Source organism: Polypterus senegalus, chromosome 1 (genome assembly GCF_016835505.1).
Source record: "Polypterus senegalus isolate Bchr_013 chromosome 1, ASM1683550v1, whole genome shotgun sequence".
In the NCBI taxonomy this organism is placed as follows: domain Eukaryota; kingdom Metazoa; phylum Chordata; class Cladistia; order Polypteriformes; family Polypteridae; genus Polypterus; species Polypterus senegalus.
In genome coordinates this window covers 118,638,651-118,657,205 of record NC_053154.1, presented here as the reverse complement: position 1 = coordinate 118,657,205, position 18,555 = coordinate 118,638,651, and the positions used below count along the sequence as shown (strand labels likewise).

The window sequence follows — 18,555 nt, the reverse complement described above, 5'->3', positions numbered from 1 at the left end:
AGTGCCTAGCCTACCAGAAACAACACATTCATACTGTACTCACCATTTAATTTGACATCTTTGGGCTGCAGGAAGGGAGGAGGAGGAGAATGAAACGGAAGGTGGTTATTGTTTAGAAGGAGCCTCCTTATGCAAATCTTTTCTTTGCAAAATTGTTGAGATGGTGGATTTTGACATGCTGTACATATCAGCGAGATCGGTCACAAACACCACTCTCATATTTCCGCACAATTTCCTTCTTTGTTTCGATTGTGATCTCTGTTTCTCAAGTTAATAATGACAGTAGTCGAGCACTCAGTTCAAAGCTGGTTGTGTTGTGAACTGCTGTAATAATACTCTCCAAAGCAATCCGGTGCTGACTCAGCCTGATGACATCATCATGTGCCGCGCCAGCCCGCTAGCTAACATCCCTTAACATCCCTTTCTTTTCCTTTGTTACCATCTCTTCCTTCCTTAGCAATTATGCATCTTGCTTGCCATGGTCTTAGTGAATTATATATATAGATAAATCACTGCACTGACCGAAATTATGTCCACAAACACATGTATCTGGGCTCCGACTGACGCTTACGAATGCTCTCGGCTTTTTGTTTACAATCGCACAAGCGGATATACATGACCGCATTCGGGTCGTAACACAAGATGTTGGTCGTAAATCAAAACAAAAATTTTGGTCGTAAATCAAGTTGTTTGCATGTCAGGCCGGTCGTATGTCAAGGGTCAACTGTATTTGATTGGATTAGTATACATGGATGTGCCTGACATGTTTTTATTAATGCATATGGACTGTAAGTTAAACTGATTATTGTGAAGGTTCTTGCCAATCAAAGCTGTCCTCATTCCAGCTCACTCTATAATCCCTTTTGGCTGGACACCAATTTGCTCTGCCTCTTTTACCATTGCCTGTTCAAAATGGTAAAGGATCCAGGTTTTTTCAGGAAGAAATTACAAAAGCAAGAATGAAATTAAGTTAAAGATAATGTTATTTCAAATGATCGCTTTCTTTAGTTTAAAAAAAGACTTAATTTCAAATGCATGTGTAATCAATGTTCAGGACTAGATTACATTTGTAAGTCTGTCTAAGTGAATCAACAAGAGGGCAAGTAAACAATGCAAATGTTCAGGCACTCAAGACCAGTATGTACTTGAAAGTGACATTTAACTTGAGCTGGCAATGAATATTTGATGAAACAAATGTGCACCCTTGGTTTGCCAGGTGTGAAAAAGTAAGCAGGTTGAGACAGATGTCACCCAGCTGGGAACACAGTCTGAATTTGATAAGTTCTTGGTAATTTTGACAAAAATAAAGAAATAATATCAACAATATAGTATTGCCTGGAATTATCAATTAAAGAATGGTATGAGTAGACTGGAAAGAGGCATTAAAACATTTAAGATACACTGATTGTTTACTGTGATAATACAGCTGAATTTATACATCTGCATACTATTTTAAGTCAATATCTAAGGCATTCTCATATACTAGTAGTTTCAGAGCATCTGATAACACATTTGAACCAAAATGATCATGAAAATGAAACATACAAGGAAAATAAGTCATAAGAAATATTCTAATAAATAACTTACAGAACTGCCTTAGTAGTTGTTCTCCTAACTGTTAGTGCAAAAGGCTTATGAGTTAGTTCCACCTCAAAGTTAGGTCTTGAAGCTGCAGGGCCATTAAACTGTTGAACATGTTCATGAGGAACTTCAAATCTATTTTTCTCTGAATCTTTAATCTGTGAAAAACATGAAATTTACATTTATTATATATATATATATATACAGTATATATATATATATATATATATATATATATATATATATATATATATATATATATATATATATATATATATATATATATGAAAGAGCTGTAACTGTTCTAGTGGCTATTCCACTTTAAAAGTAGAATACTATACTATTAGAATACAGGGAAAATAATTTGTACTATTCTACTATAGTTTTTGAAATTCTTAAAATAGCAAGAAATACAGTAATACAATTTAATGAAATCAAGAACAAATGCAATAAACATTTAAAATCTGAACTCTGTTAGCTGAGAATATTTTAAAATGACCTTAAAATGTAAGCGATTTTGGGACTGTATCTCAATTATCAGTTGAGCGTTCTCAATCTCATTTCCAAATAGTGTTGGTGCAGGTAACCTCTTCAGCTTGGCTTCATATCCTAAAATGCAACACAGACTAAATATGTATTTTTCTTTTCTAAGGAAAAGTAGGACTGACTGTCATATAGCACTATTTCATTTTTTTGCTTACCGTTGCTGGTTTTATCTTGTTGAAGGACTTCATAACCGCGATTCTTAGAGAAGAAGCACCAAGGTATTGTTGTTGTACTGAGAGGATGCCAGCAGCAACCTCGTTCTGCGCATTTATCCTACATTCAAAAACAAAGGTTTAGACTGATGTTCAAGTAATACGTGTTTATCTTTATAATGCAATGGTAAATGAGATTACTGAATAAGCAGCATAGCATTTTATTTGTACTGTATATAAAAATCTTGCAGCTGCCCATAAAATGTTTGTGGAAATGTGTCCTAAAAATGGCAAGTATGTGCTTCTTCAGAATGTCTTTCGGATCTTAATGTTTCAGTTTTATTATACTGTAGGTTGTGTGCTCTGTTGCTACACAGACTGTATTGTTACTAATATAAATATACTATAGAAATGGATATATTTCCATAGCATTAAAGAGCAATCTACAAATCTGAAAAGTTTGTTTCCTCTTTTTCGTATATTTGGCAAAATTAATTAAATATTGCCACAGCCAGTTACTGAAATATTGTAGAAAATTCACAGACCTGTTCAATACAGTTCAGGGACAGTAAGGGTTTAAGCCTAACCCAGCAGCATGGGGCACAAGGAATCCAGTCCATTGTGGGGTTTACTTTTGACAATTTGGAATTGCCAGTTAAAATAATGTACATGTCCATGGAGACATGAGAAGAAAACCATAGTATCCTAAGGAAAACCCACACATATATACAGGGAGAACTTAGAAACTCCAAATTGGTCAGAAGTGGGATTTGAACTCAGAACATTGGATCACCGAGGGGTAAGTACTATCCACTGTACTACCATCCTGCCCAATACTAGAGGGTTATTCAAAAATAATGTCCCTGGAGTGTCACAATTTCCACTCACTGCAACACCAATATTTTTCCACCTGCATGAACAATTTTCCTTTTGGTTCATGTAAACCACATTTTTGAAAGTTTAAAACTACTAGACTACTAAGTTCATGTAAAATAGGGAGTTTCTGTTTCAAAAAACCCTTATGTTTGTGTAGATTTTACATAATAATATACTGTATTTGTGTCAGCCCGAATTTGCCTTGGTTTTCTGACCTTTCAGGTGTGTTCACATTAAATAACTCTAAATTGGCTTTGTATGGGCAAGTCTGTGCCATGTCATTGACTGGTGTTTCATCCATGTTTAGCTTCTGTTGCTGGAATAGGCTTTGGCTATTACAACCCTGTAGTTCATAAACAGGCTTTGAAATGAATGAATTAATAACATATATAATATGTTTTAAACAAATAATAGAACATCTGTTGACTGTACAATACTCAGAACTCTTGTTTAAATGCTACAAATCATAAATATTAATGAAATTTAATTACCTAGGTGTTATATTTAAGTAAAGTTAAACCTAATTTTCATAAAAGCATTAAAATATGCTTTAAGGTTTTATTTTTTTCTATAACTACACAATTATGAGTCATACAACATCTGATCTTTTTACCGATTTACTACCTTTGGAGTTTATAAATTTAATTAGAAAGGTAGAATTACTTACAAAAAGTCATTGTATCCACTACAAGGGCACAGTTTTAATGTCAGGATCACTTTATAATATTTTATGTAACCATAACAGTGTAGCTTTATAAAGATTAATTATTCCTTGTTGCACTGAAGTTTAATCTCTTTATTTCAACAACTTCCTGCGGGAATGCTTTGTGATTTTATAGAAACATAAAAACAAATATAATCAGCACTTTGACAATAGTTGTGAGTTACACAAGAAACTATTAAAAACACAAAAAATACAATATCTTCCAATCTAGAAAAAGGATTCTTCATAATAATGATGTTAATATTTATTTTTTGAAATATTAAATCTCACTTTGGAGGCCCCTCCATCTGGATAACAGTCTATTCTTTCAGAATCTGGAATTGGTGAACATTCAGGAATGTACTTAACATCTGTGAAGAAGTCTAAAAAATTCAAATAATATTTGATATTAATCAATTCCGCCAATAATTTAATTAAATATCATATATATAATCAAAACAGTAAATTATGAACTTTAAACAATAAAAAAAAACATTTCTGCAGTTATTATATTTGGTTATAAAAATGCACAAAATAGTGCCATTTATGAAAATCTCCTTTACACAGAAATGCTTTTTGGTTCAGTGTCCATTTTGCATCTGAAATAATATTACTGGCATGTAAACAGACAAAGGTCATCATATGAAAAATGTAATTCAATCAGTTTTAAATTGTTCACACATGTCACATTATTAAGATAAATGTAAATCTGCATTCTTTAGCTGAATTCCACGCACACTCATTACCTTGTTGTACATATAGACTATATTTTTTTAGAAACATAGAAAATGAAGTCAAAACTTCTGCACATAATTCATGAATATCTACCTTCGGATTTAGTTGCAGGTTCACCTGTTGCTAAGAGGACAATTAATACAACAGCAACTATAACCGCCATAGAAAACATTGCCATTAGAGATATCTCTAATCCTGAAAATTTTTTCTTCCTTCCCATCTGAAAAAAAGAGAAAATCAATATGGGGAACACTTGTTAACATGTTTTATGTTTTAAAAAATAATTTTAAACACATTGAATTATTTAGTAGGCTTAGGGGCTATCTGGAACCGGTTTTCTTAGGCAGTTTACTGCTTCACTTACCCCTGTAGTAATTCATTGATTACTTTCAGCATGCGCCTTGCACCCTCCGGTGATGTCCAAAGATTTCTAATTTTATTATCAGTTAAAATGTCTTTCTTTACTAGACCATTCAAATACTACATGTTTCAAGCAACTATCCATTCACTTGCATTAAGAAAAGATGTAAGGTATTTGTACACTAACAAATGTGTTAGCTATCCAATGTATGTTTTTGAAGATCTATCAATAGGAAATAAAAACATCGTCATGGGCATCCTTTGTGTTAGATACATTTAATCAAGAAACTCTAATAAATGTATAAAAGTAATACAACAGACATGGAATCAGAAGGAAAATAAATAGGTCTGAGTAAACTGATAGTAGATGATTACTCTAATATAATTTCATTGAAGCACAATTGTTATGACTCCTGAGAAAAAGAACAATTGGAGACTTTGGAAAACTGAAACATGTGATAAGAAATGGAGAAAAAACTATTTAGTTTTAAACAATAAATACTGCTAGGACTGAAAAGGGTAAAATATGTCCGTGTAATAATAGAACTTATAGAATAGAATAGAATTTTCATATTAAACATAATTACACATTATGTGAAACAAGGCCAACAATGTGAATATTTTGCTTGATTTCACAGGTTCTTGCATACTTGCCAGGAAAAAATCTGTTTTTCTATGCAATATCTCACACAGACAATTGGTTGAATGCATTTTGTCACCATGTGCACACAATCAAATCATAATTGTTGGATTGTAGTATGAAAGATTTTTGGGTTATCTATTGAGTCATCTCTCACAAGATGTGTTATTATATAACTTAAGTTACAGCAAGACTAGGTTAAGACCCCCATAGGGTATTACACACATTTATTTACATTCTATATTGAACATTGTCACAGACGGCTGGGATGCCTCTTCACTGAGATGACCGGGGCAACAAGCGTGGCCAGAGCAGAGGGAGACAAAGCTTGCTGGGAGGAGTGGAGGAGATAAAGCAGAAGAAGTGTATTGTGATTGTGATAGTGCTTGTGCTTATTGGGACTGTGTTGTGCCTGTGGGAAATGGGGAAGGCGTTGCCAAAAGACGAAGAAAATAAAATAAAAAGCTTATAAGTGTGCCGCTGGTATAGCACCACCTACTGCCTCAGCATAAATATAACAATAAAATGAGCCCTTTGGAGATTTCATTTTTTTATTTGCTTTCACTTTTGTTCTGCAATCACAGAGTTAAAAGTAGTAGATTCCATAAAGATACAAAACTCAAATTTTACATGAGTACATCCTCCTTGTATGGTTATGAAGATGCTCATACCTTTGCTGATATGGGTAAGTACATATTCCTGAAAAGGTTCTGCTGTTGCCCTTTGCCCTGAGTGTAAAATGTAAATATTAGGAATAAATATTTTAAGTAAGTTTCTATTACAATACCATTGCATGATAAATGAAGAACACCTACATGTATGATGCTTTCAAAGAACTTTTAATCATATTAGAAGGAGGGGCAGACATTTTGCAAATATACATGGCCATGACTGCTACTTGCCTATTTCCAAATACAGGAGGTGAAACACAACTTACTCAAACAAAGCATTTAACTACATACATGAATAACATTTGCAAGTGTTGTTTGTTTATTGCTTTGTGCTAATTGTAATGATATGTACAGTATTATACATCTAGATGTCATATGACTTATCTGGTTGTGCCAACGGCGCAGCAGTCATAGTGTATTAAATTGCCCTTCATGGATCTTGGTATTATCTAATGGTGGATAAACAAAACTCTTCCTCTCAGTTTGCCATTGCATAATTTTTCAAACAAGTTTTCATGTCTGCATTTTTTGTTTATTCTTTTGGCTCTGTTGTGGTGCTTTGTGGTTTCTTCAATAATCTTTGTCATTCACATCTGAATTTCCATAATAATGTTAGTATACCTGAGAGTTTATATCACGCAATTATCCCAAATCACACTCACAAACATGAAGGCTCAAATTTCTATTGCATTTACACACTGCTGGCCATCAAGCTCTTTGGTTTAAATTGTCTATCTGTATTTTGATAAAACTTAAACAATACAAAACATAATTACAGGTACAACGAAAAAATAATGACTTTTAATAAAAATACATATCTCCATCCTTCAGTGAATTAAAACACAGGGCATTGTATCTTTATAAGGAAAAATAAGAAACATATACTGTAATTAATGTAAGAGTTCAATTAATAACAAGAAATGTGGTCTTGGTAATAAACTGTTTGAAATAAAAAACTAGCAGCCACATAGGTATTTCATAAATAATGGAACCTCAGTACAAATTTTGGACTTGGTACAAAATGAAACATGAAATGTTTTGCATTTACATAGACTGAAAATAAAAACGAATTTACCATCCTTACATATATATATATATATATATATATATATATATATATATATATATATATATATATATATATATATATATATATATATATATATACAAAGTATGTTAATTTAATTTGGTTAATGTCAATAAAGGTGTGGTTTCAGTTATTGTGCTGAATGGAATAATTGAATTTTAGTTATAATCATTTTGCCTATTGTGAGAGGTAACATCGCAGACAATACATTCACATTGTCTTTTAATATGAAAAATACTTAGATTGTAAAAAAGTGCCGACAACACCTCAGATATTGTTTCTCAGATATTTCAAGATTTACTGCTACTTCTAAATTAAACAATGAATATATTATATTACTTCTAGTTAGCTCATCATAAATAAATGCATCAGTGCCTTAGAACCTATAAAAATCACACTTTTTTCATTTGTAAGTAATAAATATTAAGTTATATTTATAATTCAATTGCTATATTTGACATGTTAATAGAAAACAGCACTCTAGCAATTCAAGACAACTTTGCAAAACAACTATACTTAAGACAATCATCATACCTTGGTCAAATTTCTTCCTCACGTTCTGCTTGGTGTTACTCGTTTGAAATGGAATTACAGTGAGGTGTAGAGTGACTCAAGATCATTACTTTCAAAGGCTCATAGTGCATACCAAATACATAAGAGATAATAAGGAATGAATCATAAAAGAATTTTATCTGTGTCATTTTAGCTGTATGAACATATAAACTATGTCCTCCTCATGTTAATGTTTAAGCAGATTTAGTTCCTTTTTATTTGCTTATCTTTTGCTTATTCAACCATTGCTTTACATACAACCTCTGTACTTTTCTTGATACCTTTAAATTTCAAGATTATAAACATTTTCTTTACATTATTTAATATTATAAAACATAAATATGTTTTATATATTTGATAGCTAGTGCATGTTATACTTTCATTATTTTAACATTTTCATTAAAAATGTGATATTTATTATTTTAAAAATGCAGTATTGTAAAGAATCTGCAAAAAATTAAATGAACTACTATACTTGAAAATATTCAAGTTTAGATAACAAGGTACAATTTAAATATTTCTGTGGATACTGTTTATTTTTCTAGGTTCTAGTTTCTAGGTGCAGTGCATTCTGTGAATAAACATTAAGTTAAAATCTAACAGACATCAATTCAAATTAAAACTCACTTTATGACTAGTGTATAATTCACATTAGTTTATAGAAATAATTGCTTAATGGTTAGTGCTGTTGCTTTACGGCTCCAGAGTATTGGATTTGAATCCTGCTACTGTTTGTGCACAGTATGCACGTGTTCCCCTTTATTTTATTATGAAAACCTAAAGATGTGCATGTTATTTTGAATGGCAACTCTAAAGTAGCCAGTTATGAGTAAGTGTGAGACTGAGAGCGATATGCTACAATATATTAAAAACTTTCAAAAGCTGCTTTTACAAATTCTTTCTATATAATCCATCCATCCACCCATTATATCCTAACTACAGGGCCACGGAGTCAGCTGGAGCCAATCTCAGCCAACACAGGGCACAAGGCAGGAAACAAACCCTGGGCAGGGAGCCAGCCCACTGCAGGGCACACACACAGAAAAATTTAGAATCACCAATGCACCTAACCTGCTGGTCTTCAGGAGGAAACTGACGCAGAAACGGGGAGAACATGCAAACTCCACGCAGGGAGGACCCAGGAAGTGAACCCAGGTCTCCTTACTGCGAGGCAGCAGCGCTACCACTGTGCCACCGTGCCACCCTTTCTAATTAATATAAAAATTTATAAGGTATGATGAAATAAAGATAAAGATGTCCTCTCTGCCAACCCCTAAGGGGAGCAGCCGAAAGAAGAAGAATAAGGTATGGTCAAAATAAAACAAAGTATGGCATACTGTACAATAAAAAACACCAAGTGTGAGAAAACTAAAGGTGTGAAATGAAGACATGTCCAGAATATTCTGCAACTGGATTTTTTATGCATCCTTCATAAATAAAACATACTGTACAATATCATAGAGGCCTGTGAGTTTATTACTGCAGATAAATGAGACAAACTGCACACATAGATGAATATAAGACTTTCAGTATATTATGATTTGTGGGAACACAAATGTTGCACATCATAACCTCCAGGTATATATTACCATTTCCTTAAAAGTTATTCAAACTAAGTTATTAGCATGGCAGGTCATGGTCCCTGTACAGAGAAACCTACAGTTAAAAAAATACTACTTGAGTGAAGGAACAAATCACACAAAAGTGACAAGTAAATATTACAATAACATAATCTGTATCCAGTGCTTGTGATGTTTGACATTTACTATATGTTACTGTCAATTTCATCACATTTGCTTTTTATGCAGCACTAATTTCACAACCTACCAGTAAAAGTACTCAGATAAATGATATTGTGCATCTCACTCAAACCAGGTATGCTAAATCTTGCTTAGTAAACAATCAGAGAAATTTATCACAGCATACCATGACTGTTTGCATTACAACATTTAACTTTATTTTACCTTGTACGAAAGAGTAAAAGATTGTAAGTGTGCTTTCTAGGCTTCTTTTTTTTTGACCCAAGTACTATATGAACTCCCCATAAATCTGAATTGAACAAGTTATTTTGATAGATGAAACTATAAAGTATATACTGCCATCTTCAATTCTACAAGAAAATCAAAAATACAGTTTGCCTGTACACTGGTGTAATTTATTAGAAATGCACACTTTCATTCATAACAATGATGGATCAAAACCCAGGTGGTAGAGACTGGTCACCAGCTTATACTTAGGAAAGCCTAGGGAAGAATCAATTTAAGTTGATATCCAGCTGATGCAAAAAAATAATTGCTTTAATTTAAGTGCCAGTTGAATGCAATTGAATACGGATTTGTATCACATCTTGTAGAAAGTAGGATATTGCTAGAAAAAAACTTCATGTATGATTTAGAACGAAATGGCCACTGGGACACTAGGTAAACCTACAAGGTGATTATGTAATTTATGCTATTTTATTATTGTCTCTCTATATAGTTAAAGCAATAAAACATCCAGTGCCTGTGGCTAGGCATAATGTCATCTTGCAATGTCTGAAGAAAAAAAGCAACAAGATCCACAAAGAAAGGTGGATGCAAGAGCTAGCATATACAGTGAGCAGCAATTTGTAAATACACAATTTGATTAATAGAGGCGGACCATTATCCCAATAAGCCAATATTAATAAACAACCATTTTGCTATGTTAGTTCCCAGATATACTGGCTGGAGTGTTCCCCCAGTCAAGTTTCACTAAAGAGCAACCAACTCTGAATTTTAGAATTTTGATCTAATTATATTGCACAATGAATGAATAATATTTTTTCTCATGGCTGCAGATAGATAGATATAGCTTTATTTGCCCCTAGTGGGTAGAATTTAGCTTTTACAGAAGCTCAGTAAATAAATAAATATAACCAACAACAAGTACCCATCCTCAAATGCACACTAGAATTTCTACTGTACAAAGAAAGAAAACTTCTGACTTGGCTAAAGATAAAAAGAGAAGTCACAGTTACAGGTAGGCATAATCAGGCATATTGCTGTTGGTATACCAGCAGCATTTCCTGACACACACACAATAATTCATTGGCTAAAAGCTGTTCATGGTAGTGTTTTAAAGAAATAATGTGCTGCATTGTTTATATTGGCCTTCTCTGCTACTACCTTCAGTGGGTCAAGAGTGAATCCCATAACCGAGCCTGCATTATTAGTTAGTTTGTTGATGTGATGGGCCTTCATGAGGTGATGTTACTGGCCCAGCTCACCCCAGTGCAAAAAATCATGCTGACCAACACAGAACCATAGAACACATAAAGGATTTCACTACCCACAAAGGAACACAGTCTCCTAAGAAAAATCAGTCTGCTCTGCCCTTTCTTATATAGATCCTCTGTGCCACAACCATTGATGAGGACCCCCAAGTACTTGTTGCACTAGTGGTGCCCAGATAGGTATTTCTATATATTCAAATATACATTTTGTATGAACAGCTATTGCACAAAGTTAAACTTCAAAATTTTAGTAATTATTTACTATAGTAAAATATTGTTGGGCTTTTAACCTTTTACAATTCTAAGTCTGCATTAATGTTTTTATCGACTGACATTTTCTCACATTTTATAAATTTTGATTGAACTAAGAAATGATAAACAGATGACAGCAGAGTCATGAGATCAAAAAAATTAAATCTGAAATGGTTTTTTTTTTTAAGTTATTACATTACTATGTTTAGTCAATTTTCTTATTTTCATTCTTCACTGTGTCATATCATAAACAGTTGAACAAATTACATTTGGTTCATTGAACATCCACATGAGAATGGATTTAAAGGTCATCTTGTGGCAATAAATATGCTTGGAAGACACATTGAACATTTCAAATTTACTGAATAACTGCATCTACAGTAGATGTTTGGATATTTTTAGCAAAACATGATGATTAAAAACTTTTCTGAATCAGGATATGTGCGCTCAAAATTCAGCCAATAATGCTTTATTACCTTAACTACAATAAAGAAATTCAAAAAGATTCTTGAATGGAAAGTCAGGATTTTTTTAACAAATGTATTACTTTTTTTTATAATGATTAAAAACTTTTTATTTTCTTCTGTTAATCATATTTTGGGGCAGCACGGTGGCGCAGTGGGTAGCGCTGCTGCCTTGCAGTTAGGAGGCCCGGGTTTGCTTCCCGGGTCTTCCCTGCGTGGAGTCTGCATGTTTTCCCCGTGTCTGCGTGGGTTTCCTCCTGGTGCTCTGGTTTCCTCCCACAGTCCAAAGTCATGCAACTTAGGTGCATTGGATTTTCTAAATTGTCCCTAGTGTGTGTGTGTGTGTGTGTGTGTGTGTGTGCCCTGCGGTGGGCTGGCACCCTGCCAGGGTTTTGTTTTCTGCCTTGCACCCTGTGTTGGCTGGGATCGGCTCCAGCAGACCTCCGTGACCCTGTAGTTTGGATATAGTGGGTTAGATAATGGATGAACGGATGATCATATTTTACATAAAAGTGAGATCAAAATGCATTGCATCACTGTTTTATTTTTTTAATGATGTCTTCTTTAGAATGTATTATATCTAATAGAGAGTAGAGAAGATATAAACTAAGCTGACATACAACTTGAACACATATATCATAAAACACACATATTTTTATTTTATATATATATATATATATATATATATATATACACACACACACACACACATGAACTGCATATAAACAGATGCACACACTCAACGTCTAAGCCTTTTCCATTACTTTTACTGGATCAACGTCAAAGGAGAAAAGTGGCTAGTATGTGGCAGCTTTTATTATACCGCATGTTGAGAGGATAATGTTTTACTGCAGAGATGGATAAGGAAGTATTTTCAGTACAATTACATAATGCTAGTTGTGGATTGGTCTCAACTGACTGCAATATAGGCAAGCAACTTTACATTCTTGTGGATCATGGCCTGCCTGGCCTAGCCATTAGTGTAGAAGCTTTAAATTATGCATTATGGATAATTACTATGGAGACTTGTACAACTGCCTTGCTGTTTGATGCTGTGTCTGTAAAACTTTGCTGTTGTGCCCAATTGAAGGCTGCATACTTATTTTAAAAACTGTGGTTATTCCTGAAGCTTTAATTGGCAATATTATGAAATAACTATGATTTTGTAGCATTTACTTGAATTTGAAGAGAAAAACAAAGCACCTTCTAAAGATGTTCAATTTTGAATCATTTAATTCAAGCAAGTGCATTTAGTATGTAACACTGAGAGCTTTTTCCTATATGAGCAACTTATTTGTAAAGTTTTATTTTAACTATATTTTCTTCAAGGTTCCTGGGTTAGCATTTCATGTATAGCTTAATCTTTTAGTTATCAAAATTAGTTTACATTTTTCAGAAGTAAATCTGATATTTTTTCAAAAAGGAATCAGTTCTTTAAGATCACTATATAATACCTGAATTGCATTAAAAATAAATTGCTTTCAGTCTAAAATTTAGTATAAGCAGTGTGATCTAAGCAGGTGGAAGGAGTCACAGCCATTATTCCAAACTTGGGCTTGTTCCTTTTCGTAGGGAATATCAATAGACATGAACTGAGATGTACTAGGACAATGTGGACACAAACAGCAAGTCTGGTGCAAAAACTGCAAAGTAGTTCTATTCCAGCCAATTATGGTGTCTAAAGTACAATGCAAAGATCTTCAATAAATAATCCCTAAAAACAGAGATCTTGAGGGAAATTAAAGTCAGTCATATAAGTAAAGCAATAAATAGTTGAAAGGATAAAAACAGTCAGAATCATTTTCTTTCATTTCATTCCTAGTACCCTCTTTTTTACTCTCCTGTGTCACTCTGCTCACCTGAAAGGAATGCTCAGCAGTGCTGAGACACCGGAGCATGCAGTCCATCAAAAGACTGCTGCCAGCCAGTACCATCAGTATTCACTAGGATGGTGAGAACTGGATTCCATCATTCTGCCAACTTTCTGCAGCCTGGCAGGACACCTGGAGCATACAATCAGCCCTGCTCCATGACAAAAACCATAAGGATTGATCCATTCCTACAACACATCTACTTTTGCTCTTCTATGGGGCTTTCCAAACCGCTCAACTCCTTTTATCAGGACTTGCTTCAGCCGGTTTCCTTGTGTTCCACCTGGATTGTTTCCTTGATTTCTTCTTCTCTAATTTCTCTCCTTCTAACCTACTAAGAACCCTTTTATACTCTTTTGATCCACTGAGCCTCAACGAGGGATGGCTGAGCCAATCGGTCTTCTGCACGTGAATACCTAATCAATGTATTCTCCCATTAAGTGCTCTGTGGCTGCACATTGCTTCTATGCACACCCAAGCTCAAAGTGGTTTTAAAATTATTTGCACCTTATTTGGTCCACTACAGATTCTGGACATGTTTCACCTCAATCAATTATTTGTAAGTCGAATTTCTCATGGCTTCTTTTTCTTTAAGGAAAGTGCAACCATTTTTATGGCAATTGCTTAAAATATGTTATTGAAAGGGATGTCTATTGATAAAGAATATCAACAAGGTAAGACAAAGTGTTACATATATTAGCATCATAAAAGTATTTAAACATGATTATAATTTACTGTAAACTTTTCCCAAACTGATAGGTCAATATTCTAAACAGGTTATTTTAGCAAGTCAGGCATTTTATAGTTACATACATTAAAACAGGCAACAAGAGTTTCAAACAGCATAGTCATACATGCTATGATAATAAAAAATGTGTTTAATGTCAAGGTTGTCCAGCAGATGCATGAAGCTTGAATAAACCTTTTGTTGGGCTGCATCTTAGGCTTCCAATGCCATTGTGAAGAGTGCAGCTCCAGGAACCTTCCCCAGCCAGAAACCCCAAAGCATGGAAGGACAGGGGGAGACAACTTGCACAGGGCTTTGTCTTTCTCAGCGTGCTACATGGCAGCCCTCTGGGTTACAGCATCTCCATGGATTCACACAGAGCATTATGGGAATTGGAATCTGTCGACTAAGCCCTTTTGGGTTCAGTGTATGCTGCCATGGGGCACTGGGAGGACTGGTGAGACCTACTCTATTGGGCTCCAACCCTACCTGGAAGTGCTTTTCAGGCACAGCTTTGAAACATCGGAAGTACTTCCATGGATTACATAAAAGTGTCTGCCTGCCACTACTCAGGGAGCCAGACTCAAACGGAAGCAACCAAAGCTTTCTGGAAGGACCTGAGGAGGCAGCGATAAAGAGAAGAAAACAACAAAGAAACAGAGTTGCAGAGTGCTGTATTATGGAATATTACTCCGCTTCTGTAACTGTATTGCATTGGTGTTGTGGGAAATGGTTACGAGAAGCGTTTCACATCAGTCAAAATCATCTTGTTTATTTTACACTTGTGTCCGAGCTTTGTGTTGGGTGTTTGAGGAACTAGAGCGCCCCCTGGTGTCCACAGCATACAGATGGAAATCCAACAGGCTGTCAGTCCTTCTCAATGCCTTTTCAGTATGGCATGCCTTTGAGAAAAATGTTTAGTTCTCTGTAAGGAGTTTTTTTTTTAAGTGCAATACTAAAATACTGTCTAAAACAGAAAAGGTAAAGACAAGAAAATTGAACATTTTTACAGGCCTTAATTCTTGGATCGCTGTTATATGTAATATATATAGCTTTAAGCTTTAAACATTACTTCTAGTAAGTGGTGATACTGTGCATAAAATTATCTGGACTGTTGAATTTTTACTGCATAATAACGTACATTACAAGCATGTTTAGGGACAGGTGACAGAGGAGGAGATGAAAATGAAATCTTCAATACAAAGAAAAGCTGGACCCAAGGCCTATATAAACACAAAAGTCAGACTATGGTGGGCCTAAAATCGGTAGCAGCATTCAAGTGATTGTGATATCTGTTACTGTAAGTGGCCTAACACTCAGATCATTTTAAACAGTCCTTGAAAAAAAATTTACCTCACATAGCTTATTTCATAGTCAGCACTATCAAAAAATACTTTACATGGTGTCACGATGCTTTAATTCATTCACACCAATTAAAATGAAAAAGACTTCTACATATGAATATATGTTTGTTATAAATGTTTGAGCAAATTTCACCAGCATCATTACCCCCTGAAATTAACTAAATCAGCCATCATATTAACTGTATTATTAACCTGACCATGTGATAAGGGAATTACAAACAGCTGAATTGCAAAATGCTGGCTATTTGTTTATTGCTTTACTGGGCTATGGCTAATCAAATGGTTATCTTAATGATGGTGGTCAATATTTGCTTTTTATGTTGGATTTTGATCTGTGCCCTTTGTAAGTATAATTAGTCAAGTGAAACCTGTATGATGCCTTTGCCTGATGTTTCAAAAGACGTATTTGAGATCCTGGGACCTTCTCTTCAGATCCTTTATTCCAGTTATTTACAGAACATTTAACTAAAGCAATTTTCAAAAAAATCAGTTAATTAATAAACCTAACATTCATACATATGCAAAAGATCATGACAGAGGTGGACAGTTGGTGATTTAAAAGACCAATTTGTGTTTGGTACTTCAAGTGCTGTCTTGGGATTAGGTGTTTTCATTTGATCATGTTTATATTGATGAATGGAGAAATATGTGTGAGTTGATTTTACTTAAAAATTTGGGATTTCATAGCTTAAAACTGAATGCCATTGCACTCTAGATACCCTAATCACAGTGAAAATATGGTTGAACTTTTATATAGTTAATTTTTTTTAGCTCATACAAAGTGCACATGAAGGAAAATGTACTTTCTTATTGCTGTCTAGTTATCTTCATTTATTTAACATCCTGTTTAAGATTATGCATAATGAAAATACATAGAAGTGCCATTTATTTACAAATTCATTTTTGAAAAATAAGATGGTCATAGATTGTTATGAATAGCAATTTGTACATTATAATAGTAAAGAGCCTGATATTTTCAACATTCCATATAACCACTTTTAATATTAATTAGTTCTGTTTTCTTTCTATTACTTCAATATACAGTAAATTGATTCAGTAGTTAGTATAAAATGTGATTTAAACAGTATTCACTGATTTCTAAATGGTAGAACTTGTATAACTCTAAATATAATAAAATGTGTTAAAGCTGTTTCCTCTCTAATTTCTTCTAGCAAGCTTTATCTGGTAGTTTCTGACCAAGCCTTTTCAGCACTTTTGGAAAACTCTGTAAGAAGAGAGTAGATATTGTGAAAAGCACATCGTTGTGAAGACATGTCCAAAAACCTTCCCTTTAAGGCCAGGTTTATACTTAACACGATGCGGCACATGCTCCAGCGGACACTACTGCTACGCAAGCGTTGTACTGTTCATACTTGCCCGCGTACTTTATGTAAATCTGGAAGATTCCACCATTTGGCAGTGGGAGATTTCATCACGGTGACAACAGGTTCAGCTTCACTTGCCGCAATATCTCTGAAAAGGTTTAATGATTAAATCCATCAATCTAGGGATGTGCCCATTACAGCAAGCATTGGGTGCGAGAAAGAAACAATCACTAGACGAGGCATCAGCTCATCGCAAGGTAAACACAAGCATACACATACACTAGTGTAATTTTAGCATCACCGAGTCCCCAAACCTCCATTTCTTTGGAAGGAAACTGAAGCGCACTGGTGAAACCCACCAGGAAAATATGCAGACTCCAGGCATGGAACACAAGGGACGCGAATCACTGTGAGGCAGGTCGGGACGCCTCAACATGTGTATCATCATGAAAGTGATATCAAGCATAAATCTAAGGAATCTAGGAGCTGGAATATCATAAATGTAATGTGTTTTGTGTGTCAATTGCTGCTGTCAGTTCAGGAGGAAGCCCCAAAAGCACGTAGCGATTAACAACTGGGTTGGTTTTAAGATGACGTTTACGACGGTCTACTTTAATGACAAAGTAAACTATGAGGTTAAAGTGGACATTTTGAGATTAAAGCCAAAATATTCACTTTAATTACAAAATACACCTTTTCACTATGTTCTTCATTTTTTTTCTGTGGCTCAATTGCGCTGCCGTACCATTCTGATGAAAAAAAAGACAGCACAGAAGATAGTATGTGAGACTTTGAAAATGTACTGTGTCATTACGATGGGGAATTTAAAGTTTCACTAGAACATTATGATGCATAGCCTTTTTGTTTAATACATGGATATAGGCTTCATCAAAATATGTGCTGACTGGGGTCTCAGTTAATCACCTGAAAATACCAGACCTCAGGTAATGAAAGAAATGCACTATGTATGAAGAACAAGTGAAGCACTAGAAAAAAAGTGCACTTTCAAATTGCTGACAGAATGAGTGAGCTTCATCAGTGATAGTGAGTCAGAGTCAAACAACTAAAGAAGTTACTGAAGCATAGATTCAAGGAAGCTGCTTTGCAAAGTCAGTTTCGCCAGTAGTGGTTCACCAGCGTGACATCCAAAGAAGCTGCAGCAGCACAGGCACAACTAGACACTAAATAAAGGCAACTTCTTCAATTAAAAAAATTTAAAACTTAAAAAAATGTGTTTAATTTTATTTTGTCTTATGTTGTCTTATATTAAGTTAGTATAACAAATAATTAAATAATTGGAATGACAAATACATCTCCAGTTATATGAGAGAAGTTTCTTATAATGAAAGAACTGATGAGGACTCCAAACAACCCTTATGTGTGCACATGGGCTAGT

General features: G+C 34.3%; 1 protein-coding gene across 1 annotated transcript in view; it reads right to left on the bottom strand.

The window, feature by feature from the left end:
• si (sucrase-isomaltase (alpha-glucosidase)) overlaps positions 1-18,555 on the bottom strand; it is a 191,640-nt gene that overhangs the window by 160,522 nt on the left and 12,563 nt on the right. Inside the window, exons 2-6 of the mRNA XM_039756899.1 lie at positions 4,687-4,813; positions 4,150-4,241; positions 2,283-2,400; positions 2,081-2,190; positions 1,588-1,739 (exon numbers count right to left, since the gene is read on the bottom strand). Of these exons, the coding sequence (XP_039612833.1) occupies positions 1,588-1,739; positions 2,081-2,190; positions 2,283-2,400; positions 4,150-4,241; positions 4,687-4,813 (599 nt within the window). The remainder of the gene's footprint in view (positions 1-1,587; positions 1,740-2,080; positions 2,191-2,282; positions 2,401-4,149; positions 4,242-4,686; positions 4,814-18,555) is intronic.